Source organism: Aedes albopictus, chromosome 3 (assembly GCF_035046485.1).
Source record: "Aedes albopictus strain Foshan chromosome 3, AalbF5, whole genome shotgun sequence".
Classification (NCBI taxonomy): domain Eukaryota; kingdom Metazoa; phylum Arthropoda; class Insecta; order Diptera; family Culicidae; genus Aedes; species Aedes albopictus.
In genome coordinates this window covers 1,852,811-1,865,257 of record NC_085138.1, presented here as the reverse complement: position 1 = coordinate 1,865,257, position 12,447 = coordinate 1,852,811, and the positions used below count along the sequence as shown (strand labels likewise).

The following is a 12,447-nucleotide window of genomic DNA, read 5'->3' as shown; positions in this document are numbered from 1 at the left end:
ACATTAGTTAGAAGTTAAATGAATATTGGGTTATGTGTCCAACGTGCATTGCAGTCATATTTAACGTGGAAGCGACTTTTACTTTTATTGGATTGAAACAGGTAACTGTGACAACTATACGTTGAACGGCAGCGTTATGCTGATCTCTTTTCCTAAAATTTCGTCAGTAAGATTTTTTGTACCAATGCAGCATTGAATGAAGTAGCAAAATATATTTAAAAAAATCAAAAGTAGCATTGAATGAACTCACACAACGCTCGCAAGTGATTGTTTATGTTCAAATTTTACTGCATGTTAATGTTTTCGGCGAATTTTTGGTTACCGTGGTTACGGCATTTCGTGTTCCTCTTTCACAACATTATCATAAGTTATTAAGCGGAATTAGTTGCAACGAGCATGTATTCCGTATCTCCTCATCAAGACGTAATATTTTTTTTATAAACAATATTCTACTCTTGTTATATCGAATATTTCGGTTTTCATTTGTAAAGCTTTAAATTACAAAAGTGTTGCAAGTTACCACGTTTTCGACGATTAATCAATCCCCTCATATTGAGAAAACACATTCTTAAGTTTTTATTCGGTTCGCACCTTATCCAATGATTAATCGTTTTCTATTTCTACCATTACAGGAAGCCGGACTAAATCAATGTGCCTATATGGACATTGACGCAATATACTTTCAACTCTTGCTTCTGCTGAAACAAGGTAAGGTACGTATCACCACCGTTAGACAAACGGATTTCACCTGTTTTTTTTTCTTCTGAGGACAATGCTTGAAAAACAAACCGAAAAAACGATCTGCCAGGTATCGCCAACCCTATCGAAAGCATGTTCCATGCAAGAACGTATCAGCTTTCTTGCCGGTTGCATCGTTTAGCTGCTCTCAGCGCCACCGCCGCACAGAGAAGTAACCGCGGCCTACTTTGTTTGTCAGATGAGGATGTTAGAATCGAAGAATTTTTTCTCACTGCGGGATAAATTTGTTTGTATTTATAATTGAAAAGGAACAAAAACTGTTTCATTATCTCGGTGATTCCGTGTAAGTTTAGTGAACCGATTTTTATAAAATTTACTAAAACTTTGTGATTCAAGTGAACGAAACTCAATACTCAATCAAATCTCATATGCAGTTTAGAGTTCATTTTTCGTCTTCTTGGCTTTTTTCCAGTTGTTTTCTTTTCATTCAGAACATTAACATTTGTTGATAGAAAGAAAACAACGCGTGAGGCTGGGTTTTGTTTTCTTTTCTCTACCAATGCAATTCATACGAAAAAAAAGAAAAAGGAAATAAAAGACCTTAGTACGATCGGGATGTTATTTTTAGTCCTCAATGACTGACTGGTGAGATGTGACATCTAATTGTACGTGTTTGCCTTCTTCTATCATTCCAGTAAAAACAAAATAGATAAATCGGTACTTCAGTAGTATCTAACGTTCTATCGTCAATGTTCTGAAAGGTATAACGAAAGGGATGATGCCGAATTTCTACGACAGTTCGCGCCCCACCATGGTACCCCCAAATTCTGCAATTATGGGAACCTCTGTAAGTGATACTGCGAATTACATTGTTTGAAAAGTTTAATAATGAAATATCATATTTTCAGACAAATGGTGGGGAGCAAATTCCAAAAAAGCATCAAATTGTAAGTGATTGAATTTTTATATCACACGATTATGCACTAATGAAACACATCTATTTCAGCAAATCCCTTTCGACTTGGAAGCAACGCTGCAAGCCGTTGATGTAAGTTACAAGAAAAAACTAGATATAAATGGACCACAATTCATGTTTTTTTTTAAATTTTTCAGAACGAGGTACTGGAAGGAGAAGAGGGAAGCTGTCCCATTTGCAATAAAACTTTTAGCCGTAAGACATCTCTTCTCAATCACATACGCAATCATACCGCTGAGAAGAAGTATATTTGCGAATATTGTCAAAAAGGTAGGTCAGAATTTATTGGTTTACTAGATTGTTATAATAATAACTTTCTCGTTCTATAGGTTTCTCGCAGCAAGCCAATCTGCGTAACCATGTCCGTATTCACACAAATGAGCGTCCCTATGTTTGCATTGACTGCGGTAAATTTGGTATTTTTTTCATTAATATTCCAATAAAAACTATTGAATTTGTTTATAGGTAAAGCATTTACACAAATCACAAACTTAAATAATCATAGACGATTGCACACCGGTGAACGACCTTACGTTTGCATCGAAGCAAACTGCGGACGCTCATTCGCTCAAGTAAGTCGACTGTTCTTCGTCTTTCCACCGGATGACTAGATCTACAAATGTCCCTTCCATTCCAGGTGACCAACTTGAACAACCACATGAAAACGCACCACAAGACCCAACAGTACGTATGCAACCAGTGTCCGAGACGATTCTACCAAGCCACTCAGTTGAACCTCCACCTAATCTCGGAGCACAGCACTGCGAAGACCTTTTTCTGTCCCCAGTGTCCCGATAAGCGTTTCAAGTCCCAGTCCCTCTTTCAGCACCATTTGAAAATACACGGCTCGAACTTTGGCTTTCCGTGTCCGAAGTGCGACGAAAGGTAACGCCACCGCCTACTACAACCGTTGCGTTATAGAGTTGATTTCTCTCTGAATTGCGTTCTTTGATTTCGGATTTCTTTAATTTTCGTTCACTGTACTAACACACTTAACTGTAACCGAAATCTAACACCAAACGATACATATGATTCCAGGTTTATTCAAGAACCTCATCTAATACTGCACATGACTCACCAGCACGGTGATTACGCGTGTAGCATGTGCTCGATGACATTCAACGATGAAGTTTTGCTGAAAAAACATGTCCAAAGGCATCTGGATGGAAGGTAAGGACATCCCACCCGTCTGCTTTGTTATCAATTGCCATTTTACTTTCTTGTTTGATTTCTTGAAACGCTGTTCGAGCTGGCTGGAGAATCGTTTCATTATTTTTTCCTGATCGCAGTAATCTTCTTTGCAAATATGTAAAGGCTACTTTGATTATAATACCATTAAACGTTACAGGTACCTTACCTGCCCGGTGCTCGGATGCAATGAGGGGTTCACTATGAAAAACCACCTCACCAAGCACATGCAGATGCGTCATCCGGCAATTGATCTCAAAAAGGGACCCATCACTGCGGGAGCGGTGACACGATCTCCCAAACATTGCTGCCATTATTTCAACTGTAGCGAGTCGTTCGACACTTCCGATGAGTTGAGTGATCATCTCAGGTCTGCGCACGGCTTACCGATCCCATCGCAGGACGATAAGAAACAACTGCAACAGCAGATTGTGAACAACGTGGCAGCTGCTGCCGCCGCTGGAGCAGGTTCAGAAGGGCAGATATCTTCTCCGCTACATCCACCGCCTCATCTGCTGGGAGCGAGCTTTCAGTCCTATCAACAGCAAATTATTGAAGCGCAGCAACATGCTGCCGCTGTGGAGAAGCAGAAGACTTATACGGTGAGTGGGTTTTTTACAGTTATATTCAAACTCATAAAAAATACTAATTGTATTGGATCATCATGGGTCCGGTTCAAGATTCAGTTAAAAAAGCAGCTAATTAAGCTTAGCTAAGAGCAGAGCCCTTGAAAACCCCTTGAGGCCTCATGAGCTTGCTCATGAAACACTCTTGAAACTCGCCTAAATCCTCTTGAAATCCACTGAAACGCCCCTGAGACCTCCTGAAACTTCTTAGCTTCATTGAATCCACCAAAAAAATGGTGAGGTCCCATACAAAAAGTGTGACATAGGGGTGAGGAGGGGGGGGGGGTGATTTGTGCCTCCCTGACTTCGTTTGAGGATCTCTAAAGCTCTCCAGGAACCCGCTGGAACCCCTGAAATCCATGAGATTCACTGAAACTCCCCTGAGACAGCCTGAGTTGAGTCCCCCTGAAACCTCCTGAAGTTTGCTTGTGACCCCCTGAATTACCCCTAAAACCCCCTGAGGCCCTCTGAAATGTCCCTAAGGTAATTTGAAACTCCCTGGAATCCCTTGAAACCCCCAGAAACATTCTGAGACACCCTGAAACCCCCTGCAACCTTTTAAAATACCCCTGAGAAAACCCTGAATGCCTATGAAATGTTTTCAAATGACCCTGCAAATTCCCTGAAACCCTCTGAAACATTCCTGGAATACCCTTGTCCTTCAGAAACCTTCTTATTTTAATCAAACGTCCCCTAAACCCTCTGATACCCTTTAAAATGCCTTGAAATTTCTTGAAAAATAGAAATGAAACCTCTGAAGCCTCTGGAATATCCTTGAAATTCCCCTGGAACTTTTTCAAAGCCCATTTGGAATACCCTGAGCCCCCTGAAACCTCATGGAACACCATTCTAAGTTTCATGAAAACCCCTAAAACTCTTCTATAACGCTATCAAACCCCATGGAATTCTGCATCCATCCTCAAGACCCCCTAGCCGGAGGAATAGAAGATCTCAAAATTAAGTTCCATTCAACTGCTTCGCTCTTCACTTCCTGACAGCAATTGAAAAATCGCATGAAAAGGGAAATGAAAGAGAACCCTAATTTGAGTTTAAAAGCACTCAAAGGAGAATGGGCACATTGGGTCCATCCTGTGTATACTAATGACTCATACCTCATTCCTGATAGGAAATGGAGATGGCTTTTTCAGCCTTCGAATCAAGAACGATTTTTATCTACATTTCCGACGTTTCAGCCTGGGGATTTGGCCTTTTTCAAGGGTCGTGGTGTCTACCGTCTATCGTTTTTGGGTTATTTCGAAACCATCCCTCTTTCCATCAAGTTTCCAGTCGTAAAACCATAGACCTAATGGTAAAACTGATCTAAAATGTTTTATCAAAACAAGAGAAAGCCCCTATGACGAAAACTCTATATAGTCGGAAAAAAAATGTGTTCTCGCCATCTACTCGTATCAGAATACATACTGGCATTTCGATAGCATTCCTGTTTAAAATTGAAAGTAGTTCGTTCAAAAATTTTCAAGGAAATATGGTTGGAGTTTTTTGTAATTCTGCAAAATTTCTTCGAAGATTGAAACAAGTACTTAATTGTGAGAAATTTTACAAAAAACTTTCCATATTTTTTTTATCAAACTGTTTTTATAGAAATGTTTACTTAAATTTTGCCAGAAAATCTTCCGTGAAATAATGCTGGAATTTTGTTTGGAAGATTTAAAAACCAGAGTTTCGGCGAGAAATTAGATTTAAAAATCTAGTTTTTTAAATTGTTTGTTAATCTGGCTTCTTTTGAATGTTCCTAATAAGTGTTTCCAAAATACACATGCAAAATGGCAGAGGAAACTATGAGTTGATAATTGTGGAAGTGTTCATAGAACACTAAGCTGAGATGGAATTGTCGTTGTATGATTTTATCGTTTTATCCGTCATTTATCGTCATCCGTGATGAAGTTTCAGTATCAGTTTCAATAAAATCGGATCCCGTTCTAAATGATGACCGCCATATACAAATGACCCCTTGGAGGATATTCCGAAACTGCAAGAATAACATTTAATAAGGGCGTAACAGCCATTTCGAATTTCTGCTTCTCTCGTTCCTCCTGGGCGTATGTTCCATATTATACATGTAATCTCTGATCGGTAACAGATAGAGCAGACTCCCCTCAATCTGATAACGGGATAAGTTTGCATAAATAATTCGAAATACGCCTAGGAGGGACGGAAGAAGTTTAAACGTGCAATGGTTGTTCCGCCCTTTTCACATGTTGGTCTCTGCATCAATATTTCTTTAAAAAAAATGTAAAAACTGTGTTTAAATTTCCTGGGTGTATGTACAGGGGATGGCCAAAATGTTTGGGATAGGCAACTTTTTTTCTCCCACAAAAAAATTCAACATGCTGTAACTTTTCATATAGTGCATCAAAAAATCTCAAATTTTGACTGTTTGTCAACCTACTATATGTGCATCATTGGTACAAAGTTGGACCCGATTGATTAATTTTTCACGAAGTTAGAACAGTTCAGGTAAAACACTATTTTTTAGACATCTAATTTTTGAACTGTCATATCTCGGAAACCAGTGAACCGAATTTAATAAATTTTTTAACGTTCATCAACAATATATTGATACTTAATACGACGTTATAAAATGTAATATTTTTTTCACGGCGAATTAAGTTATACCGGGTTGAAATTTTTACCCATATAGAGGAAAATAAGTCAAATTTACAATACCACACAAAAATTACTAAAAGGGTTCTTCCTACAATCTAAATAGGCTCTAATATATCTAATTAGTGATAGCTTGAAAGCAGAAGTGGAAAATCTTTGGATATCAACACTAAAATTTATTGACATTGATGTAAAAAATTTATATTTTTTCGAGAAAAATCCAAAAAGTGTCAATCCATGATAACTTTTTTCAACGTTTAAAAAGAACCTATGTTATAATATGCTGTGAAGCATTTACATATTGTTAGTGTACGTTAAAAATTTTATTCAATTCGGTTCACTGGTTTCCGAGATATGACAGCTCAAAAATGAGTTGTCTAAAAAATTGTGTTTTACCCGAACGGTTCTAACTTTGCGAAACATTAATCAATCGAGCCCAAATTTGTACCAATGATGAACATATAATAGGTTGACAAACAGTCAAAATTTGAGATTTATTGATGTACTGTATGAAAAGTTATTGCATGTTGATCTTTTTTATGAGATAAAAAAATGTTGCCTATCCCAAACATTTTGGCCACCCCCTGTATATGTAATCGTGTTGAAAAATCCTGGGTGTATTGTTCAAGCTACTCTTGAGACAGCTCACTGCCCAAATGTTGAACAGTTTCTGAAAATCGGTTTGTAAATTTGAACTTAGGTATTGCTCGCTTAATTCAAACGGTATATAGAAATTTATACATGAGTGCCACAATATTGCATTGATTCATTTCATGGAATTCCAAAGGCATTCCAGATGGTCTCAGGGCGCTTCAAGGGTTTTCAGGAGTGCTCTAAGTGTGTTCCAGAACATTTCAGAGGCTTCCCAGGGAGTTTCAGGTAGTTTAATGAACGTTCCAGGGATATTTCAAGAAATATCAGAAGTGTTCCTGGGATTTTAAGAGGGCTTCAAGGGTATTACAAGGAGTTTCAGGGGGTTGCGGAGGGTCGTTAGACGGTTGTTCTCGGGGATTTCAGGGACGTTTCAGGGGTTTCAGGGGTGTTATAGGGTTACAGGGGTTTCAGTGGCGTTCCAGAGGATTTAAAGGGGTCTCAAGGGATTTCAAGGGATTTTAAGGCTTTCCCATGGGGATTCAGGTGGTGTTGCTGTGGATTTCAGGACTGTTCTTGAGATTTTCAAGAGGTTACAGAAGTGTTCCAGGCAGTGTGGTGAAGCTTCAATATTACCCGACATTTCAAGCAGAAATTGAGATAGGTAACCACTCATTTTTCTATTTACCATCGGGATATCAATTGACTGGCTTCTGATAATCCAATTGACACCAATTCCAGCATCAGTTAAGGCTTGACTCTTCAATTGAGCCCCAATTATCAAGTATACATCGTGGTGTTGGAGGCATTAAGCTTTGTTCGTCTTTGATGACGTATAACCGATATAACCCTATCAACACTATCAAGGCCACCAAACCCAACATAGACCCAATATGGGTCCAAAAGTTGATACACATCCGATAAAATTTGATCCAACAATTTATCTAGTTTATCGACTAAGAGGTTTATATTTAAAACTTTTTGCAACTCGGCACTATAAATTCTTATTTTACACTTGCCGTTTTGGCACCGAAAGGGCATAGTTTGTCTCACTATATCAAACAGTTGCATTAAGGTTCAGAATGCAACTCATTTCGGTTGCATTATGAACCATAATGCAATTGTTTGATCAACAATCTGAGTTTTCACCTTGATTGCCACCACTTGCCACGGTTTCCACTGTAATGCGAGGTATGCACCTCAAACGGAATCGCTTAAGTAATTTTCGTTCAGTGCATTATTTTTCCGTGATCGGAATGGTCAAGAAATTTAACACAGCTTGCCCCATTTGATTTGACGTTTCGTTTCAGCTCCGTACTAGGATCCAGAATAAAGCGACGCTTTATTATTTCTTGAGCGAATCCTTGCCTGAATTTTTCACGCATCGAGATAGGCCAAGAAATTTCTTGCCATCTGCATACTACCCATGGTCAACTGCACAAATTTATTCTGGCCTGCTTACTCTCACATGAAATTTGACGTTTGAGCGGTGCCGACACCGCTCAAACGTCAAATTTCGTGTGAGAGTAAGCAGGCCAGCATGAATTCGTGCAGTGGACCATTATGGGAAAACTGTGACGGTTATAGCACAGCTTGCTTGATCCAAACTTTGGGTCTAATATTGTAAAGCACGTGGTCGTTCCCATTGAACTACCTCGAAACCAAGGGGCTAGACACGTATCAGCATAATCAGTGTATTAGAAGTATATTAGTATATTTGCGGTATATTAATGTCACAGACAAGCAGACGTAACTCTTAGAGGAAATTCATCAAAAACTTTTGCCCTGTGTCATTTTCATGAGCACACTGCCTCCTGTTGGTAGAACCGCGCGCGACTCTGTCGGCCATGATGGATTTCGATTTGACGTTTTGCTACGCACACTACTACACAAATTGCCTGTAATTTTCGTTTGCATCATTCAGCAACGTGTACACTGGCAAACGGCAAAGCGATCGAACACTAGCGCCTCTGGTGGAACGATCGCGCAAATCAAATGAAATTTGAATTGATCGTTAAATGCATGTGCCAAGCTGTTTTGAATAGTGTTACGTCTGTTTGTCTGTGTTAATGTATTAATGTATATTAATGTTTGACCATCAAAGTAATCGTACTGACTGAAATGAAGGCTGTGACAGATGAATCAAAAAAAAAAAACAAACATTGTTTGTCGAAAAAATCGGCCAGTTTGCTACGATGCACTAATCTATTTCAGTATACCACGGAGACAAATTTCGTTCGTTTGAAACAAAAATATTCATGTTTATTCGGTAAACTGATAAATATTTAAAACTAAAATATTAATTTTTAAAACTAACTCAATTACCTATTGATTTCTGCAATACCCATTGAAGAGCCCCCCAATCCGCCGTCGAGAACATAAACAAAACTCTCAAGTTCTAGCTGCAGCACCAAACAAGATTTCCTCCTGCAAAAAAAGTCAAGTTTCACCAAAAGTTTCCACGAAATCCCATTGATTTCGGGAGCGTATGCTATCTACATGATGTTGGCATTGAAAGTGCCACGCGGCTGGTGGGTTTTCCTAGAGAAGGAAATGACTTTGTAAAATTAATTGGAAAACAAATATTTCCGTAGGGCCTACATGCAACAAAAAAAAACAAACATTTTTACATTTGTTTCTATCATAACCTGTCAGAAGATGCATGTTTGTTTCAAAAATGGATTGAATTTACTTCAAATGTGACGTTCGATTTGCTCCAAACAGTTTTATTTTTGTTGCCAGAACAAATTGACAATTTATTTGAGTTTACCTGAAATATTTTTGATTTTACCATGCTTTTTTCTGCGTGACTATAAGGGAAAAGCGGGTAACACCGTCAGGGTGGGTAAGCCCGTCACCCCAATGATTCTACCAGAAAATAGTTATTTAGAAGCTTTTTGGCTACACACCTTACTTGTTTTTACCATGTTTACTCTTTTGAAACACTTGATACCAACATTGACCTGTCAAACGCAAAGAAAATAAACAAAACAAACGCACACGTTGTTGCACCAACGGTGGATGTAATTTTTCGTCGGTAGAATTGAGCCTCTGGATTACAAAACAAGTACAGAAATATATTCTAATCAATCATGTATTCTCATCTGTACTATTCTTTAGTGCCAAGATTCACCGAACGGTCAGTTTCAACAATTTTTCAGAAATTACGGTGCAATTTAGGAAAAGTTGGCTTTTCGGTAAGCCCGTCACTCATCGGCGAGGATTAGTTCAGGAACTCTTTTTGGGATTTCCGGGTATTCCTTCAATGAATCACCTGATGGCTGGCAAAATAGAATCATAATTATTTTTATCTAGTTCAGTTAATAGAGGCGCAATCACGTTCAACGCTTTACAGAGCCGAACGTTATATCAAGCTAAAAGTTACGATATATCGAGGTATGACCGTGTGTGTGATGGGTTCGATTTCCAGTCGGTCCAGGATCTTTTCGTAAAGAAAATTTCCTTGACTTTCTTGGGCATACACTATAAAATACCTTCGTGCATGCCACACGATATACACATTCAAAATGGACATTGGCAGAGGCAGCTCTCAGTTAATAACTGTGGAAGGGCTCATAGAACAAGCATAACAACAGGCTTTTTCCAGTTGGAACGTAATGCCAAGAAGAAAAAGAAGAAGAGAACGAGCGAGGTGTTTTGGTAGTATGGACTTTTTTACTACGGTGCGGAAGGTTAAATCATAGGTTGTTTTTTCCAGTTATACTGATATACATGGAGAACAACGGCATGATCGCTTAAGTAGATTTTTCCTTATTTGGCATTCGGCCAAACCGCAAAATGACCCTTTTGACCAAATGGTTGATTAGAAAAATTGGTAAACCACCACAAATCATCAACAATATATTGGAAGCATTTTCAAATTAAAATCTTCAAAAGTATCTTGAAAAAAGGTATGACGGACTTACCCGCACTGTATTAATAATATCAATATTCAATATGTTTGTGTTATGTTCATATGGAATAAGCATATTTTGAAAATTTTAATGCACAAATCTTATAAAATACTAATGAATCAAACATTCTGCGTAGTCAAAATATCAAATTAGGGGCTGTCCATAAACCACGTGGTCATTTTTTGGGACTTTTCAAACCCCCCCCCCCCCCCCGCGTGGTCATTTGTTCATACAAAAAATTTTATTTGTCCATACAAAATGGTCATTGGCTGAACCCCCCCCCCCCATGACCACGTGGTTTATGGACAGCCCCTTACCTCTTACATTAATTTTGAATAATCCCAATGCTTAAGGTGACGGGGTTACCCCTTCATCCTAATATACTAAGCCAAGAATTATACGTGTCTGGCCCCTTGCGCGAAACATGATGGTGCTGACTGGAATGATTACATTCTAGTGAATTCTTTTGTTCATCGCAAAAAATGTTGTATGCAACTCGTTGCAAAATTCGATTTTTACAGCACTCTTCGTATTTATCAAACTCGGCAAGCCTCGTTGGATAAATATACCACTCGTGCTGTAAAATTCATCATTTTGCAACTCGTTGCATAAATAACTATTATGGTCTTCATGTCTAATTTTTTGCCTTCTAAATAGAAGCTTCACACTTGTTCGCACCCTGGCGATTACTATCAAATCTTTCATTTTATTGCCTACTTTACACATTCTACTCCCTTGATCTTCGATAAAGCCATAGATGTTTCAAATATGACCCAACAACCGACAATTTTTCAGGAATTTTCCATGGTTTTTCGTGTGATGGCACGAACAACTGAGTGACAATTCGTTCAAATGACAAGGAGCCGCTTCTCATTTGAAGAGTGCTCTGGTTGAATGAAATAATTTTTAACAAAAGCTACAATGTTTAAAATGATTTTTTGGTTACCATTCAAATGAATGAGATGCATATTTGCAACAGGGGTGTTCCGGTGGTTTCAAGACGTTTCAAGAATGTTCCAGGGGCACTCAAAGAGATTCAGACGGGTCAAGGACGTTTCAAAGGTTGTCAAGCACTTTCAGATGAGTTCCAGGGATGTTCCATTTGGTTTCAGGGATTTGGAGGATTCCAGAGGATTCCAGTAGATTTCAGAAGCATTACAGGGTGTTTCAGGTGGTTTCCGGAAGGTTTTAAGGGCGTTCCATGAATGTTTTAAGCTGCTGTTTCTTGCATCATTGTCCAATGAAAATCCCTATCTACAGGAGTCTCGGGCGCGTCCCTTCCCAAGCAAATCTCTTCGGAATCCTCCTAAGATTCCCTAAAAAGCTTTGTTACGCCTCTGATGCATATCTTAAACCCCCATCGAAAGCTCTGGAATCATACTGAACTTCACAAGATACTTAAAAATGAAAATCTGACATATTTGGGTAGTGCCCATAAATGACGTAGCTTTTTAGCGATTTTGAATACTCTCACCATCCACCCTCATAGCAATTCGTCATAAATTCTGATACCCCTCCCTATAAATGACGTAGCCTGTAGCCTTTTAAACAACTCCACCCTCCCCATCAACAAAATTTTCATGCCAAAAAGCCTGATTTCAATTTTAACTTGTATGTTTAACGAATATTATGAAACAAAAACAAAAGCTAAGAAAATATTGCCGACTGCCATGTTCAGATCGCTGACATCATGATCATAGGTGCTCCCAGTGGAGATTATCACCAAAGCTAATGACTCAATAAACCACCCATCGTTTTGCTTGATGCCAAAAACAGAAAGTTGATGTTTCCAATATAGTTTTAATCTAGGAGCTTTTTCGAAGATATT

At 38.6% G+C, this 12,447-nt stretch overlaps 1 protein-coding gene across 9 annotated transcripts in view; it reads left to right on the top strand.

Moving 5' to 3' along the window:
- The window catches only part of LOC109411219 (gastrula zinc finger protein XlCGF26.1), an 81,622-nt gene that overhangs the window by 52,979 nt on the left and 16,196 nt on the right, over window positions 1-12,447 (top strand). For 5 of the 9 annotated variants that reach the window (XM_062860701.1, XM_062860699.1, XM_062860700.1 and 2 more), the window contains exons 2-11: window positions 633-708; window positions 1,461-1,546; window positions 1,608-1,646; window positions 1,706-1,747; window positions 1,813-1,945; window positions 2,005-2,082; window positions 2,141-2,247; window positions 2,313-2,560; window positions 2,714-2,845; window positions 3,024-3,465. In XM_062860701.1, the coding sequence (XP_062716685.1) occupies window positions 660-708; window positions 1,461-1,546; window positions 1,608-1,646; window positions 1,706-1,747; window positions 1,813-1,945; window positions 2,005-2,082; window positions 2,141-2,247; window positions 2,313-2,560; window positions 2,714-2,845; window positions 3,024-3,465 (1,356 nt within the window). In that variant the 5' untranslated portion in view covers window positions 633-659. Of the gene's footprint in view, window positions 1-632; window positions 709-917; window positions 1,043-1,097; window positions 1,365-1,394; window positions 1,547-1,607; window positions 1,647-1,705; window positions 1,748-1,812; window positions 1,946-2,004; window positions 2,083-2,140; window positions 2,248-2,312; window positions 2,561-2,713; window positions 2,846-3,023; window positions 3,466-12,447 lie in introns of those variants that run through there. The other 4 variants (XM_062860703.1, XM_019684721.3, XM_062860702.1 and 1 more) reach the window with 4 other exon arrangements.